The 18,831-nt window shown below is 33.2% G+C and overlaps 2 protein-coding genes across 2 annotated transcripts; one reads left to right on the top strand and one right to left on the bottom strand.

Moving 5' to 3' along the window:
- Nucleotides 1-1,456: 1,456 nt before the first annotated feature.
- Nucleotides 1,457-12,210, bottom strand: LOC115447929 (WD repeat-containing protein 5). The gene is made up of 8 exons (XM_030175232.2): nt 11,848-12,210; nt 11,627-11,723; nt 10,122-10,267; nt 5,484-5,628; nt 4,785-4,887; nt 3,770-4,001; nt 3,204-3,401; nt 1,457-1,869 (listed from the first exon to the last, which is right to left on the bottom strand). Exons 1-7 carry the CDS (start codon nt 11,974-11,976, stop codon nt 3,213-3,215), a joined length of 1,041 nt encoding a protein of 346 aa, XP_030031092.1. The 5' UTR covers nt 11,977-12,210; the 3' UTR covers nt 1,457-1,869; nt 3,204-3,212.
- Nucleotides 12,211-13,281: 1,071 nt separating this feature from the next.
- On the top strand, nt 13,282-17,527 carry LOC115447934 (phosphoglycerate kinase). Its single transcript, XM_030175239.1, has 10 exons — nt 13,282-13,343; nt 13,423-13,626; nt 14,049-14,275; nt 14,508-14,625; nt 14,820-14,958; nt 15,085-15,219; nt 15,673-15,794; nt 16,053-16,153; nt 16,440-16,538; nt 17,314-17,527. The coding sequence occupies exons 1-10, from the start codon at nt 13,282-13,284 to the stop codon at nt 17,352-17,354; spliced, it is 1,248 nt and encodes a 415-aa protein (XP_030031099.1). The 3' UTR covers nt 17,355-17,527.
- The last annotated feature ends 1,304 nt before the right edge of the window (nt 17,528-18,831 follow it).

Raw genomic sequence — 18,831 nt, 5'->3', positions numbered from 1 at the left:
TCAAATTCGGTAATTAAGCAATATGTTATATGTAAACTTACGATCAAACTTAAATCGAATTACTCCATATCTGCGATCGATCAGAGATATCAATAAAGATCATTCGCCGATTAGCGACTGTCCTAAGTTTTTTTCATCGATCGCGAAAATAGACCAAGCAGATTTCTTTTCTATATGCTTACAAATGACGTTATTTTTATTGCTTTAAAGCCATTTTCAATAAACGATCCCAATCTCAATCTTAAATCCGATTACGAGAATGAACCAATCAACAACTTATTGCGTGAACGCCTCTAAATTATATTAAGATATTGTGTTTATTTCATTTGCTACGCTTGAAATAAATTTTAAATTATATTAAGTATAAGTACATGTTTTCTTAATTTGGGCTTACATTATAGCCATATGTTATATTTTAATTATCGTATACGTATTAAAAATAAGTCATTTGTAAGTAGGTATACCAAGAAAAAAACTGCTGTTTGATCCATATTCAAGACGGATTGGAAAAACGATTGGATTCGTTTATTGAAGCGGTAAACCCGCTTCAATAGCAGACGGGGTCCATGACCAGTAGGGGGATAATATAATAGGCACATTTATCATAATATAGGTACATATTTCATTTCTACAAATAAGTACCAATTTGAGGTAGGTCTCCGGTATGAGAGTCAAAATTGATAGATACCAATGCTCGCAATGTTGACTGCCAGTACGCAACATTGTACATACATGCACTATAACTATTGTAGCCCTCGTTTAGGTTTACAAGAACGTTCAATGTCTCAGGGCGACGTTCCCAGTACATCGCTGTACAACGCTTAATTATTCAAAGTTTGAGTAATGCTGCTATTCTGTTTACTTTTCATATTGCCTCTTAGGGCCATATTAATAAAACAATCTTACCCTAAAGTAGCATTTTAAGTAAACATTTAATATACTGAACTATTTAAATAAACAAAACTTGAGATGTTATTTATAGGCCAGCTTCATAATTCAAATGAAATAATTAAGTTAACCGCTACGAGGATAAGGATTTTACGTAACGATCTTCGCGTTCACTAAATTAGGACGATCTTAAGATGTTGACTATAACTTAGACTCAGCTGATATCGCACTTCCAAGCGAAACTGATTCGGATCTATTAATATGGCCCCTTGTCCTAGTCTAGTTGAGACTTGCTCGTCTCCGCAAATTGAGGCCAAGATCTCATAATAATGTATAATTAATAGGATTCATTAGCTTAATAAACGTATGATTTAAAAAAAAATAGAAAGCTTGGCTTCATTGTATTTTAAAAGAGTTCTTAAGTCACGGTCAAAAGTCGGACCTTTGCGTGAACCGACAAGGTTACCTGTTATTTATTTCTATTGTAAATCACTATTTTATTCCTATTATTGCCCTCATAAATATAAACTACTTAAATTATTAAATTGGTTAAAATAAAAGACATAAAAACTGAAATATTATTAATAACGCTTTCATTACTTAAGCCTAATAGTAAAGATGGGTCACAATCACAAACACAATTTACAACTACAATTTCTTTTTAATTGCATCCAACAAGTTAATCACAAGCGGAATTCTTAACTCAAATCTTAACTAAAACATAATTGCTAAAACATTACATACTTCTCATTTGCGTCAGATACAAAAATATGTATATCTTAATAACAACCGAAAATGCACACATACCAACTGTGATATACAAAATAAAATGTAATAACCTATACGAACGTCGGGCGTTCGGTCAGTGTCCCAAGGTACCGCACAGGGTATCACTGTGTAAGAAGTATTCACAAGCTTGTCGGTGTTTCGGCTCTCAATGTGAAGGCCGCATTGCACAGATCAAATGGTCTGCGTGGGAGCCTGCGACAAAATTAAATTAATAAATAATGTGTAGAAAAAACACAATAAATATGTTATGAATACAATACATTTTCCATTAACTTATAAGTTTTACTGGTGGTAGAATATATTTGATATCGGCCCGGACAACGATCACCGTACAAAATGTTTTAAAACCCGCCATAGTGGCCCACGAAGTGTGTCGCGTTCCGGGATCAGTCCCCATTCTACTTACCATCAGGTGCAGCAGGGTCACTGCCCCCATGTATAAAAAAGATCTCATAATAGTGTCTAAGATTAAACTATAAGTGAGAATTAGATTATAGAGATTAATTATATTACTATAGACAACCACTTCATTAATTATTAAGACATAAATCCTATAAAAGACACTCCCATATTTACCATAGCAACTAAAAGAAAATGCAAGCTTACGGCCATATAAAAAGCCAACAAAAAAACATTACGTCATCCGAATGTAATATAATAACGTATAAAACTGAACACTAAAAACTGGCACACGTTTGTACGCCACTGTTGCTAAGCGCTGTACATGACCTCCAAAACGCGCGAGTTGCTGCGTTGTCCATCGCTTAAACCTACTTTAACTACGCCGACGTCACCGGCAGACGTTAACAATAAAATTATAGTTCCGTTCTCGGTATTTTAAAAACGGAATGGCTTTCTTTGAATTCTAAATTTAAAAGGACCTGACCTAGATTTATTGAAATCAAGTTCCAAAATGTGCTCTAAAGTAATTTTGGGTGAAAAACATTGTACTGCGACACTGAACTTAAGTGCATTGACCTTTTGGGGGAAAAACGTCTTTCTAAATGAGCTAGATAATGTATGTAAATGTTATGTTTATTTATATTAGTATCAAAATTATAGTTTATTTCACTAACTTCACATGACACATACAGATTTTTCCTATATAATTATACTGTAGACAAATATGTATATAATTTTACTGTAACACAATATTGAGTAGTTTAATTACTATTACAGAAAAAATTTAATATTAACAAAGATAATACCTGCCTGTAACTTGAACCTGTATTTCTCCAGTTATCAATTATTTTTAAAACTATCTTCAATGCAAGTAACCAGTTTCAGATAGTCTGACCAAGGAAATAAAAAATCTACTCACTAGTTTTTTTTTAAGTTAACATTGTCAGTACAAGAAATTAGTTCCACACTTTATCACAACAAGTGGGGTTCTATTTTCTTGATCAAGTTATATATTATAATATAATACGACAAGAGCGCCATTTGTACTTTTTTTTCTTTTCTTTTTACATTATTTTTATCCATGGTGTACAATAAAGTGTAATAAATAAATAAATAATACTAACCCGCAGCGATTAAGTATCACTCTTCCAAAGTTTAATAGTCTTGTCGTTCTCGAGTGCTGCGGAGGCGATGATGTTCTCGGTGGGGTGGCACGCCGTGCACAGCACCGTGTCCGTATGGCCGGACAACCGCTGCACTATCTCTTTCGACTGAAGGTTCCATATGTACACCAGGTTGTCTTCCGATCCTGACACTATCCACTGCGGACATCAATTAATACATTATTGTTGACGGTTAAAGGCATTACTAATGTCAACTGTCAAACTAATTTTCAATAAACGATCCTAATTCTTCGATCTAATCCCGAAAATTAACCAAATTAAATTTGTAAGTATGTCAAAAATACTGTTCCGATCTATTTTCGCGAGGGATTTAAAAAAGCGATTGAGATTGTTTAATGAAAACGACTGTAATGTTGTTTCACAACTTGGTCAGAAAGGGCCATTAACAACAGCAATAATATTTAAGAGATATTGTTAAGCTTATCAATACATGAATTGAGAATGTATTATTAATTTATATTTTATAACCAAATCCAGTAATATTTCTATTGTGGACAAAACCTCACCTTTCCACCAGTAACACTAAAGTTAGCGAAGATACAATATTTCTCGTTCTTGTGCCCCGTGTACGTCTTGAGACATTTGCCTCTGCTGTAGTCCCACAGTTTGAGCGTGTTGTCGAGCGTCGCGGCGAGGATGTATTTGCCATTTGGTGAGAACTTCACGAACGATACGGGCGGGTTGTCGTCGTCTATTAGCGTTTTGAGACACTGACCTGACGCCGTGTCCCAGATTCGACTGTAACAAAATGATTTCTTATTGTATGAGGGAAACAGGTGTTCAATTTAATGTCCTATAGAAAAAAAATCGGGGTTAAAAAAAAGTAAATAGTATTATAATTCGTGGCCATATTGAAGTATATCTGTACAAAAAAAATACTATATATTAGATTTTGGAGTTTAATCGAAGTTTCCTTGATAAGCTCTTCTGCTTGCAGCTAAATATTATTGATTGTAATTGGCTAACGCTTTCCGAATAATTATTTACTAATATTAGATAACCATTTATACGAAACTATGACTGATATTGCCGAATACTTGACAAATATTTTAAAGACTTCGTAAATTTTGTACTTTATAATAATAATTTAACTAAGCCTATGGCATTCTACATGCAATTACCAATCGTAATAATTATATTAAAAAACATCGGGTCTGTCAAATATCGCCCGTCATGTGCATACTTTTAACGTACACAAATTTAAACAATGTAAGAAACATCCGCAGTTTCGTGGAAACGGAAATAAGTTAAGTAAATATGTATACAACTTATCCGATAACAAAGTGCTATGATATGCAAAATTGGTGCAGTCGGTCGTCTGTGCTAGCTCTAATGTTTTTTTTTTTATAAATATTATATTTATAAGTAGGATATAATTTATAAAAATATATTACCTACCTTATCAACAAACTTATCCAAAACCATTCATTGGTTTATGGAGTCAGTTTTAACAAACATTCAAACCTTCAGATCCCTCTCATTACTAATGTTAATAGGAAAACAATATAAAATGCTAATTACCATAATCCATCATAACTTGACGATACAATAAGACTGCCATCCCTGTTGAAGTGTACTGCTGATACTGGATCTGAATGCGCCGGTAGTGTCTTCAAACATTTACCTGCAATTAAAACATGATTGCTTAGGAGAGGCTTATGTTCAGTAGTCAACTTCATGTGGTTGATGATTCATGAAATAACATTTCACACGTGATTTGGCACTTTATATAGTAACCATATTGATTCAACAGTTATTAACATGAATTGGTAGTAAAACTACTAGCATCATTTTAATACTTTTACTGGTGGTAGGTCTCTCACATGTGATTGTCTGCCTGGGTATATACCACCGCAATGTCTATTACTGCCGCCAAGCAGCAGTGTGTAGTCACTGTGGTGTTCCGTTGGACATAGTGAGACTTAACATCTCATGTCTCAGGATGGCGAGAGCAGTGGAATACCAAACAATACTTTGTAATTCAAGGTGTTGGATTGTGTTTCTGCTGTTTATGGGCGGTCGTATCGCTTACCATCAGGCGTACGGCGGGCTCGTCTCGTCATTCAAAGCAATAAAAAATAAATACATTACCACCTAGATTTTACCATATATTTTTCTTTATTTTTCATATTTTTCTTTCTTACAAGAAAGTGAGACACCACCTTATTTATTACCAAAGCATCAAGAATTAAAAAACATAATATATAGTGTAAATCTCACCTGTCCTTACATCCCATATTCTTACACTTTCGTCAAAACTGCCGGATACAATGAGGTTGCTTTGTGGGTTAAAATTACAACAAAACACGTAATTGCTGTGTCCTTTTAGCGTTTTCAAACATTTCCCTGAGCTCAGTTCCCAAACCTGAAACAAATACATTGTGTTATTCCATGCATCAAGATATATGAAAACGGTAATCACAGAAGTTTAATACAGTAATTGAATTAAATAGTCCAATTTGATGTGGCAATAAAATTAAAGTCATTTAATGGAATTTAACATGCAGTTGAATAATATTAATATTCAGTAAGTCTTGTCTTAACACCAAATTTCTATAAAAATGGATATTGGAATTATTTATGAATCAAAAGAAATTCCAATAAGTGTTTTACAGTAAATACGTACCTATAGACAATCAAAATTAAAACAGTTTAGTAATCGAAACTCAAACTCTATGAATATTAATAATGTGAACGGTCATAAAACGGGGCTATCACGAGTGTATTAACTCTTTCGCGAGCACGGGCAAAACTTGGCAAATCACTTTAAAAATTTCGCAGCGAAATTTCTAAGTACATTGATATTGCGTTATTTAATAAAACTACCCCTTTAACTTTGAGTAAGAGTAGTTAGGCAGGGGGACCGAGAGGTGAGTAGGGAGAGGAAAAGTGATAGATTGCGAATATTTTATAAGTAATCTATAGCATCGCTCAGTAAAATAAAAGCCTAATTTAGCCACGTAATTAGCATTTCCCACGAAAGCTTTAAAATGCAAATAGCATTCAACCATCCTATACCTTTAAACACAATAAGCCCTCAATATCATTACATTCAAAATGAGATATTTTTATCAACTCATCAAGTCCACCAAGGAATCTCCGTTATCACTTATCAGTGGCATGCGCGATATAAAGGTCGCTAACCGTGAGAACTTCGGCGCAGCAACGTTATCTCTCGCGAGACATTTATCTGTTTTGATCTGGAAATCAGTTCTGGACGTCTTTAACCTACTTTTAAAGAAATCTGAATATACGTCGACGTACTTTATACCTAAATGGCGAAACAAACAAGTTGCTCACTTTATTTTTATGTCAAGAATGCAAGACAGATGTTTAATCATATTGCCTAATAAATAAACTAGATACAATGCCTTTCCAGGCAAGAATACTGACACACTGCGGCTTATGGCTGATATGAACAAAATAATGGTGCCCGTCCAGGGGGTATCAGGCATTCCCAAAAACTACATTGACTGCCCGTGTAAGTTAATAAAACTAATAATCAATTTAGTTCAGCATTAGATGGTGTTTCGCGGCCCAAAATGCAAGAGATCGCGGATATTACTATACTTTGCCGACGAAAACTGGGCGCAGTGCAATGTAGTAGGGTTTTCCGACCGCATGTGCCTTTGCAGGTGCAAGAGTTTACATAACACATTTAAACACCTCAGTTACCAACCATGGACGGGGAGACGCCTCTTCACAATAGATAACACTATTTCCACATATGTGGTACAAACTAGTGATAGCACTTATAGTTATAAACTATGACGTAGAGAGCGACTCTTATAAGTCAAATCAGTCTTAAGGCGATACCTCAAGGTCCATTTTCATACATTTTGTTTCACCTTTAATCTGGGTAACTAAACAAGTATTGGCAAGTAAAGAATTTAAATTCACGTCTAGTTAAATTTCGTCATATTAAATTTTAAAGGCCGAAATATCCATGATTATTAATTATTTTTACGTTTTTCTTTCAACTGCGAGAACTAATCACTAACTAGACGTGAATTTAAATTCTTTACTTGCCAATACTTGTTTAGTTACCCAGATTAAAGGTGAAACAAAATGTATGAAAATGGACCTTGAGGTATCGCCTTAACTATCAAAATGTCAGTCGCGTATGAAAGATGACAACTCTCTCACAAAAAATTATGTGCAGCAAACAGCATGTTCATGCCGTAACTTAGGTGGCTGAAATTGGGTGACATAGATTTTAATTTGCCCAATTTTTATGTGCGTCTAAACCTACAATGATAAAAAAGGCTAGTTATACCCAAAAGTTGATATCTAAGAGTATCACGCGTATGAGTCATGATTCCGAATTTTCCATACAAATACATCAGAATGACTGCTATAACTTATACAGGACTACGGGCAACCAGATGATGTTGGTCAGAAAATACCATTTTTATATAAATTCGATCACCATGGGACAAAAAACTTATGTAAGATAATATGAAATACGATTCTGCATTATACAAAGTAACTATACATAATGTTTGGCTTGAATGAGTTTTACTACACAACTCACTCGCATATTATAGAAGGGAATTTAGACCAGTGCATTGAACACTATTTATAGTTTTAATCTCCTAAAATTATATGGATCGAAGTTAAATACGTATGACAATTCAAATAAATTAAAATATTTAATGATTTTTAGTACTAATGGTCAACATGTTAACATAGGCTGAAATATTTAAGAAAGAGTTGTATATTAATTACTATGTACTTAATCCACGCGAGTCAAAAGTAGAAAATGTACGAAAAGGTTCGAATTTTTTTTAGTCCCATTAATATGTATCAAAAATAGCTATAAATGTCGAATAGAATGTAGCAAATCGCAATAACTTTAGGAAAAATACACGAATCAATACAAATCACGCAATCTGTTGCACAGCTTTCTATGGGCTTTTAAGTCATGTTAAATGTGCTGTATTTAAATTGTAATCAAAGCACTCCCTTCAATGTTTTATTTAAATCTCTGTTTATCAGGCACTAGAAGAAACATCTATACATAATATAATTAAACTAGCTTTTGCTCGCGGCTCCGCCCGCGTTATAAAGTTTTTCAGGCTAAAGTTTTCCATTATAAAAATAGTAGTTTCCCGGGAGCCTATGTTCTTCCCAGGGTTTCAAACTGTCTCCATACCAAATTTCATCTTAATACGTTGGGTAGTTTTTGAGTTTAAGACGTTCAGGAAGGCAGATGCAGTGGGGGACTTTGTTTTATAATATATCTTTTAGAACTTTTTAAGAGGAACAATCCCGTCATACATCATTGTTGCATAACTTTAACCGTTTACGCAGCGCACGCAACGGAAGCTCTCAAAACTAATAAATTGTACCCGTATTTGCAACATGTTTCATTACTGCTCCGCTCCTATTGGTCATAGCGTGATGATATATAGCCTATAGCACCCCACAAATAAAGGGCTATCCAACACAAAACGAATTTTTCAGTTCAAACTGGTAGTTCTTGAGATTAGCCATTACTGCTCCGCTCCTATTGGTCATAGCGTGATGATATATAACATAGAGCACTCCACGAACAAAGGGCTATCCAACGCAAAAATAATTTTTCAGTTTGGACCGGTAGTTCCTGAGATTAGCCATTACTGCTCCGCTCCTATTGGGTATAGCGTGATGATATATAGCCTATAGCACTCCACGAACAAAGAGCTATCCAACGCAAAAAGAATTTTTCGGTTTGGACTGGTAGTTCCTGAGATTAGCGTGTTCAAACAAACAAACAAAAAAACAAACAAACAAACTCTTCAGCTTTATATAATAGTATAGATTATAAATCTGCCATGTCTGTACATTATTTTAAAAAAATACCTGGAGGACATGAGCGGTAGGTAATGGAACATATAACAACTTTCAAATGTTTGAAATTAATGTCTATTTATGTGTTTTTAACACAAAACCCACTCCATATTCCAAATCCAACAAGTAAAAAATATTATTCGCAAGTAATATTAAAATTGCAACTTTTAAATAGTTCAATAACATTTAAATTAAACTATTTTACGGATTTTATTGCGGTTTCAATATTTTACTTTTCTCCCGACGTTTCGAAGACTTTGCAGCCTTCATGGTCACGGGGGGGACTGAGGTGTTGTTCATCCGCAAAGTCAGAGTTACAATAATAGAAATTTATGAATTGAATAAAATATAAATGACTAATATGAAATCACAATTATAGTGTGTGATGCAAAATGTTGATAACTGTTTTAGAGCTCTGTGGGCGAAAAGCGAAAGTTTTAATATCAATGTATTATTAGCAATGAATACAGACTTTTTATACTTGTTTTACATTTATGGATTTTGAAACTTTCTTTGAATCAATAACTATGTTGCATCACCAATATACAATATTTAATCAATAAGATAATTATTCCATCATACTAATTTCTGACATCAAGTACTTTGTTATAAACTAATCATTCCCTACGATGACTAACATACTGCTACTTGCTATGTTATAATATAAATTTTTAATTCCAATTTGTCACATGATATCACTTTTCAAATACATAATTATCATGTACTGGTTTAACAGGCTGGCAAATTTAAAGGCAATTCATTGCCTGCCAATTTAAAGTAACTCAGAGTACCGAACAAAGTTAAGTATCTTTTAAAACATATAAAATCTTTTATGCAACTTAAAAAAAAGATTTGCACACTATGCATTCAGTTTCTTTAAAATATATAAAATTCTTATAAGATTATTTTGAGCATAATACTGGCACTAAATCAGTAAAACAGATTTATTAAATATATAAAAATATAAAATATAAATATGAGATTTACTAAAAACAGTTAAAGATAATAGTTTATTCATAAACTGACCTTTAAAGTCTTATCATCACTTGCACTGACAATCAGCCTGCTGTCGGAGGACCATGCCACATCACTGATGCCCATTTTGTGTCCAGATATTGTCTTCTCAAACTTGCCATCATAAGCACCCCACACCTTAATAAGTTTGTCAGCAGCTGTAATGAAATGGAAATGAAAATATATAAAAAATCCCAATAATAATTACTTGGTTATATAGGCACGCACACAATAAAAACTTAATGTATCAGATTTTAAACCATGTAAATTTGTTGAATTGCATCTTAAGCAAGTATTTTGAAAATGGTGTATACTTTATGAAAAGCATTAACAGAACTTCTGTCTAAACATTTCTAGAACTAAATATTTCTCTTGAACCCTGGTGCTTGTAGTAACGAACAATGATAACAGATAAAAAAATAAAGTATTTCATGAATACCAATTGTTATACAAGGCAAAATGTGATGTTTTGGCAAACAACCAATAATTACACTAGACTTCTTTTAGCACACAAACTTTTCCAGATATTTTGAAGACAAAAATTCTATAGTCAACATTTTACCCATTTAACATTCCACAGAATGTGAATGTTCAGCATATTTTAATTATGCATTTTTGCATGTTTGTAAAGAGAATTACAAAACAAACTCAACAAAATATGCAATTCAATATCAAAGAGATTATTGGGTATATCTTGTTAATTAACTCAGTACTTCTTAGTCAAATGATAGATTTTGATATAGATTCTACAAGGAATTTGTAGAGAAAAAATTGTGATATTATATTGAGCATAACACTGACCATTGAACCCAAACAAAGCTTGCTTAGGCTGAGAACATACCAAACAGAGATGTGTAAATAAAGAATATCATGAATTTCATCAAAAACTATAGAAAAGAAATTAAAACTATTGCAAAAATATTAAGCAGCTTATTCAGAAGAAGAAATTTTATTCAGCAAGCTTGCACTAATACAAAACTTCAAATCATAAAGACCAAAATCAAGGTTACTGATACAATATATTTCCTTTGTAACAAAAATTCTATGAACATTACTAATATTTCCTTAGCCAGTCAAATATATAAAACATATACTTGGTAAAGTATAAAAAGCTTCACATTACGAATTTTCCTTTATTTACTAGGTCAGCTAAACTGATAAGTACTCTCTCTATGTGTACTCAGTGCTTGTGTTGAAATGTTTCATCTCAGGGCTATTAGAGAACTGATGCAAATATGTCGTAATATAATTTCAACACCGTTACAACATACACCATCCATGCATGTAAAATGAAAACTCAAATTTCCACTTAGCAACATTATTTCCGTAAAATATGTTGACACAACACATATTGCTCGAAACGAGTCGAAAGTCGTGTTTAAAATAGATGTATACATATTATGGTATAACGCTTATAGCTATACCAAATTTTTATCACAAAGAACGCAAGCAATGCAATAAACTCTTTGAAATGTAAATAAGAGCTAATTAACATTAACAAAAAATTATATACTCACAGGAGCTAGCCAGCCATTCTCCATTAGGACTGAATTTAACAGACGAAACGGCTTTAGTGTGTCCAGCGAGGGTAAATTTGAGTGTGTAATTCGGCTTCTGAAAACCGATAACAAAATTAGCGCCAAATCGCACGTGTTCAGACAACTTGAAGTTACATAAACATGTGCCGCCCGCCAGACTGACGCAAACCAGAAAATAATAACGGAAAAAGTGCACTTACCGCCACTGAAGACTTGTTGGATTGTGGAGCAGATTGTGATAACGAATTTGGGCCGGAAAGATTGGTGGAGGGACCACCGTGTGTTTGATGTGCAGCAGGGTGGCCTGGCCCGGGACCTAGCGGCACCATGTTTCAACTTTCGACGCACTACGCTTTACGTTATTCGTCACCCAACACAGTCACATATACACACTGAACAATAATGTAAATTCAACTTTGGTTCACGAAAATCACGAAACACTTCTTTTACTTGCGGTTTTTCATTTAGTTCACCGTAGATTTTCAAAGAACATTCTAAATCCGGGCGTCTCAATACGAGCATATTTCGCGAAGAGCGAGCAATGGTGCCAACATTATTGTATGAAAGTTCCCTCCCGCGGGTCCTCTCGCATTCTTTCTTTGTCTATGGTATGTTGCACAAAATAAATAAGCAGACCCAACTATTATTTTTATTCCAGATAACGACCAATAGTGATATAATTTTATAATTTATTTTTTAGAAAATTTCAAATAAGCTTTAAATTTATGTGGCATTTGAAATTATAGCTAGTTTCTATCCGTGGTTATCTTAGAAAATAACAAGATGGATAAACATAACGCGCCCACAAATGAGACAAGCGATTTAGCGTTTTATATTTCTTACACCCTAATACAAAACGTATGTACCAGTCGAAATATTTTCAATATTGCACTTTCGCAATAAAAACGAATTTAATATGACGAAATTTTAAATGCCGAAATATCCATGATTATTAATTATTTTTACGTTTTTCTTTCAACTGCGAGAACTAATCACTAACTAGACGTGAATTTAAATTCTTTACTTGCCAATACTTGTTTAGTTACCCAGATTAAAGGTGAAACAAAATGTATGAAAATGGACCTTGAGGTATCGCCTTATAATAAATTCATTAAATAGCATCCAAGTTGAAACTGTCAACTGAAAATTATTATCAAAGAGAATTATAATATATATGGAAAATTATTATGCATGCCGAATGGAACAAAAAGGCATGCATCTTTCAACTTTCAGAATTTACAATTATTGTTATTCCGTGATAATTTTGCGTAACAGACCAATCTGTAGAAATCTGTGTCAGATACATAACTTGAAATAAAGATTTTAAGGGAGAGAAAAGTTCCATTCTTATTATGTTACAAAAATATTTTTCGTCTTCGCGGTACGTGTTTATTCAGAGTAAAATGAACTTCATCTTATTATGAAATGAGAATTATGTGAATCATAAATATGAGGAAACTTGAAGAAGGCTAGCAATATTAAATGCTTCGATAATTTTTAATGATGCCAAGTAAATTTGACCTCTTTGACATTCTCAAGGTTGCTTTTGACACAAAAAAAATTGCTGCAAACTGCCCGTAAAAACCGAAAAGAACTTTGAATAACTCTGTAAATTCCTGAAAGTTTGTAAAAAAATGGCATTAAACAAATTAAGTATCGACGCGCTCAACTTGTCTGGAAAACGTGTGTTAATGCGGTAAGATATATAAAGGAAACTTTAATAAATTGCTCTAAGAGTAATATACTTAAAATTTACCATATTTGCCTGATTTTAGAGTGGACTTCAACGTTCCGTTGAAAGAGGGCGTGATAACAAACAATCAACGCATTGTTGCGGCATTAGATTCCGTCAAGTATGCCCTTGACAAAGGTGCAAAGTCGGTGGTGCTCATGTCCCATTTGGGAAGACCAGACGGTCAAGCCAACCTGAAATATACACTAAAGCCAGTTGCCGAAGAATTAAAAAAACTCTTGAATAGGTAAGGAAATGTTAACGACATATTCCATGAGAAATTTTAAGTGTTATTAATTATTTCAAATATCATTTTTTCTAACTTATAGTTTCAAATCAAATGCCACTTTATTTCCACATGGATTATTACTAAGCATAAAATTATTTTATATCGTACTTTATTACTATAGTAATAGTTACTGGTATTAACTGCAATAGTTGCTACTTAATTATATACTGGTTTTCACCCACTAGTCATAATACAATTGCAATTCATAAATATGTTTTTTTTCACTCTTATATGTTATGTCTCTATATATTATGTTAATTGTGACAAATCTCACACTCCTCAGTGTGCACAATGTACTTAAAAATGTGTACAAAGATTTTTCTTCACATATTGTATAGATTTTTAAAAAAAATTATTAAAACCAAACCTCTTTTTTTCAGAGACATAACTTTCCTCCCAGACTGTGTAGATGCTGAAGTTGAAGCGGCATGTGCTGACCCTCCTGTAGGCTCTGTTATTCTGCTGGAGAACCTGCGTTTCCATGTCGAAGAAGAAGGCAAGGGTGTTGACGCCAGTGGCGCTAAAGTTAAGGCTGATCCAGAAAAAGTCAAAGCCTTCAGGGCCAGTCTGAGGAAATTGGGTGATGTGTACATTAATGATGCATTTGGTAAGTTCTTAAAAAATGTAAAATAAAATATATTACCTGATCATGGTATATGTAACACATTGGGTGCCGTATTGCTTTGCTAGAACATTAGATTTAGTTTAGTTCAACCTACATAATGTCCTTGGTATATCATTATCATATAAGTCATACAATACACCAATCACTATACTCAGTAAATATTATTATATCATGAATTAGGCTAATTTCACTAACATGTTGATTTTGGATACAGGCACAGCGCACAGAGCTCACAGCTCTATGATGGGTGAAGGGTTTGAGCAAAGGGCCAGTGGGTTCCTGCTCAAAAAGGAACTGCAGTACTTTGCCAAAGCTCTCCATGAACCAGAAAGGTATGTAGATTTATCTTATATGCTTTACACATATAAAAATATATGTCCGATTATCATTATAGTTATGTAAGTTTACAATGTGATTGCTGTTTTAAGCAATTGTGATTGCTTTTTCAGTAAGTTTTTTGACAAAATATGGAATGGGATTCAAACTTAAATGATGATGATATTGTCATATTGCATTAATATTTTAGGCCATTCCTTGCTATCCTTGGTGGAGCTAAAGTTGCAGACAAAATCTTACTGATTGAAAACTTGCTGGACAAGGTCAACGAGATGATCATTGGTGGTGGAATGGCTTATACATTCCTCAAGGAAACCAAGGGCATGCCTGTAAGTAAATATTTTAATAGTTATATAAGATCTCTCTAGTATATTTTGATCTTTTAGGTAAACTGTGTATTATCAAATGTTCTCTGCCGTCAAAATTATCTGCTCATATTGCATTCCATATAACAGATTGGTAACTCCCTGTATGACGCTGAAGGTGCGAAAATTGTTGCTAAGCTGTTGGAGAAGGCTGCTAAGAACAATGTGCAAGTCCATCTGCCTGTCGACTTTGTTACTGCTGACAAGTTTGATGAAAATGCTCAGGTAATTATTTCATTAGATTTAGCGTTACAGTTTTTTCTGTGTTAAAATCCTCCTTTTTGGATAAGTATTAAGTAATTATTGAATTATTTTTTTTTAAGTCTTAATGCCAAATTTCATGCAATTCCATTTTAGGCAGTTGCACACTTTTTTAACATACATCCAAACATTTGCACAAATCTTTGAATTTATATATTTTTCTTTTCGGTATTAACTACAATCTATAACCATTGAGATATTTAAATATATGTAGGACTTTAATTGGCTTGTTGGGGATCTGACTATTGTGATATCACATATCCTTAAATTTATTTTTATCTGGATCACATGTTGAATAAGTTTAAGAGTATTCTGCATCTAAAGCAGTAAATAAAATATTGTTCATCAGAATCTGATCTAGAGCATTAGGATGCTTTGTTAAAAAGATTGGTAATTATAAAACTGTTCACATTGCAGGTTGGTGCAGCCAGTGTAGAATCGGGCATCCCTGATGGCTGGATGGGCCTTGATGTAGGACCCAAATCGAGGGAACTGTTCGCCGAGCCTATTGCGAGGGCAAAGGTTATCGTTTGGAATGGGTGTGTACACTTTATCAAATATATTTTTTTGGTGTATGACAATTACATTGTGATAATTTTATTAAAATAGAAACTTATCATTACTTGAATAAGTAAATTTACGACAAATGTTTTCTTATACCAGCAATATAGAGTGTAGAAGAAAATTATATTAAATTTTTTTTGACCTCGACAAAACAAGGTTAAACTACAACATATAAATTCTGAATACATATAGAAAATGTATTATGTGTATTTCTAAATATTCTTCATTATCAGGCCCGCAGGTGTGTTCGAGTTTGAGAAGTTTGCGGGCGGCACTCGCGCGCTCATGGACGGCGTCGTGAAAGCCACTGCAAATGGAACAGTCACTATTATCGGTGAGTGATCTGGAACATTGTTATTATCACAGTCCTAACCAATCATGGAACTCTGATAGACTTAAGGCACATATACAGCTAATATTTCATGCTAAAGCCAGATTTACATCTGACTTTGTTATCTACATATTTTGGTATATTATACTAAGATTATACACAGACAATAATGATATATAATAATAATATTTATGCCGAGGCGTCATATAAAAAACATATGATATGTACTGTTATAATAATTCTTAATAAAAGTTTAATTATATGTTTATACCATGTTATTGTTATGCAGGCGGCGGCGACACGGCCACATGCTGCGCCAAGTGGGGAACGGAAGACAAAGTGTCTCATGTATCCACGGGTGGCGGCGCCTCTTTAGAACTCTTGGAGGGTGAGTACAACTATATTGGGCTAGTTTTAGTCTATACGAGATTCGAGAAAACGAAATTTTTAAAATTAAGAACCTCGAATATTCATAAATGCAATAAAATAAAAGGATTTTTTTTTGTTGTTGTAAATACTACTAAAATTGTGTTAATAACTGGCAACATTGAAGAGGACTGTCTGATGATCGCTATACAGGAAGTAAATTATTTATTCATAAAATTATCTTTTATATTTTTCCTAAACAGTAGGCTATTCCTAAACTGTGCAGTGATCAGCTTTAATAGAAATAGAGGACAGTTGCCATCCCTAAACGGCTAGAATAGGATACTTTTCGTATTACATTCGATTTTGTACATTATTTTATATGTAAAAATAACAATCATCATGAAAATTGGTTGAAAAATAAAGCAGTTATTTATAATATAATAATTATTATAAGCGAAATCGCAATCTCTTAGGTATACATGTCATTATGGCTGGCGACAATCGGTGACGTCACAGATTGCCCTTTTTGTTATTCGACAGCTACACTTTCCACAAAATTACAAACTTTTATTATTGTGTGAATCTTGAATTTTTCCGGTACATTTTCATGAAAACCTTTTTTTATAAATGTATTAAAAAAATAGTCAATTACCCGATTCCGTTTAAAAATATACCAAAACTGTATTACTTATAATTAATACTAGAGCCGGCCGTATAAAATAGAGCTTCGTATCCAATAGTTTTGCTTAGGTATTTGTTTGTATGGTGCCACTAAATGTAATTTTTATTTATAGGTAAAGTCCTTCCTGGTGTGGCTGCTCTCTCCGACGCTTGAGGTTTTAAGGCTAAGATATATATTTAATGGCTTTTTTAGAAGAATAATGTGAGAATAAATCAAGAAAAACTGATTTAGTTTTAAGTGAAAATGTACAACACCTTATATCTACGTTTAGGTATAAATGTTTCGTATAGAATTTTATTTGATGCAAATATAATTATGTTGATTTATATTGTCTTTCTTTAATTAAATACCATAATTTGTCCATAAGCATTTTTATGCTTTTTGATATTATTAGACATCGGAATATGTGCCCCATCGAAATGCCAAAATATGCACTATAAGGAGTCAAATATTATGCACAATGAAAATAATAGCTATTATTATTACCTTTAATATCACAATAACTTATTTTTATGACATGCAATTAAATATTTTTCTAGCCCAAAGTTGTGAAGTTTGTCAATATTAATTTGTAAACTGAAAATGATCTGAGTCAAATAACTAGACAAGTTTTTAAATTCGGCGGAATTTAAAACCTCATCAGGCAGAGTTAGACCAATGTTGTATGAAAATACGTTAACATCTTTATTAAATCATGGTCCGGGTTTTCATATTGAGAAGCATTTAATTTGGCACTGTTTCGCCATTTTGTTGCTCTGTTAAATATTTTTTTACATCTCATCTAACACATACACCTACAAAAATATTAATTATCAATGAAAAAGTACCGAAATATGAATAACAATATAAAAATTGCGTTTTTTGCAATGGCCGGTTCCAACAGGCCGGCATAATTGTGTCGACTGCCAAGGGGTAATCATCTCTTGTCAATCGACATGCTAGTAGACCCCGCTCCACTTACCATCAGGTGCAGTGGGTTCATTTTTCCGCGCACGTATTAAAAGAAATTGCATACCTAATTATAAAATTCTGGCGTATACCATTTTGTGACGCAAAAATATTTTATTAAATTGTACCATTCTGAAACGTGATCAATGGTTGAACCCTTTACAAGATAGAATAAGAATAATTCAATACTTATTGAAACAAACGTTATGTTTCCGTAATTTAATTACAAAAAAATATAAATTTATTCCTGTTCAGATGAAGCGTCTCGTGAGATGAGACTGTGCTCTTTAGCAATATTTGTGGGGCTTTTGTTCCCCAACTCTGCGCTTAAAGCAATGGCTGCCTTCAGAGAAGAATATGGTGGAAATATGGTGGATCGGATGATGCGAACTATGTTATGGGATTTTTATTGTTTGCGTAACCGAGAGAAAAGCTACTTAATAACTTGCCATCGGTTCTCAAAGTTTTTTTAGGTGGAGTCTATTTTGTTTATCCATTATTTTCTAGCACTCCTGATTTTTTTTTTAAATATACCTATTGTGTCATGAGTATCCTTATATCCTTTTCTGAGTTTAAACTTACATCTTTATTAATATTATAAATGTGAAAATATATTTGTTTGATTATTAGGTACGCTTTCACAACTGAACTATATCCCCCAAATTTCTATTACACCCTTTTA

Source organism: Manduca sexta, chromosome 28, assembly GCF_014839805.1.
Source record: "Manduca sexta isolate Smith_Timp_Sample1 chromosome 28, JHU_Msex_v1.0, whole genome shotgun sequence".
NCBI lineage: Eukaryota > Metazoa > Arthropoda > Insecta > Lepidoptera > Sphingidae > Manduca > Manduca sexta.
Note: the sequence above shows the minus strand (reverse complement) of the source record. Positions and strands in the feature narration are given on the sequence as shown.

Excerpts from the sequence above, each read along its gene's own strand:
- LOC115447934 (XM_030175239.1), top strand. The coding sequence starts at position 13,282 with ATGGCATTAAACAAATTAAGTATCGACGCGCTCAACTTGTCTGGAAAA. Across the intron at positions 14,959-15,084 it reads AGGAAACCAAGGGCATGCCT|ATTGGTAACTCCCTGTATGA; the intron begins GTAAGTAAATAT and ends TCCATATAACAG. Across the intron at positions 16,539-17,313 it reads CTCTTTAGAACTCTTGGAGG|GTAAAGTCCTTCCTGGTGTG; the intron begins GTGAGTACAACT and ends TTTTATTTATAG.
- LOC115447929 (XM_030175232.2), bottom strand. The coding sequence starts at position 11,976 with ATGGTGCCGCTAGGTCCCGGGCCAGGCCACCCTGCTGCACATCAAACA. Across the intron at positions 5,629-10,121 it reads GTGATGATAAGACTTTAAAG|GTTTGGGAACTGAGCTCAGG; the intron begins GTCAGTTTATGA and ends TATTTGTTTCAG. Across the intron at positions 4,888-5,483 it reads AATATGGGATGTAAGGACAG|GTAAATGTTTGAAGACACTA; the intron begins GTGAGATTTACA and ends TTTTAATTGCAG.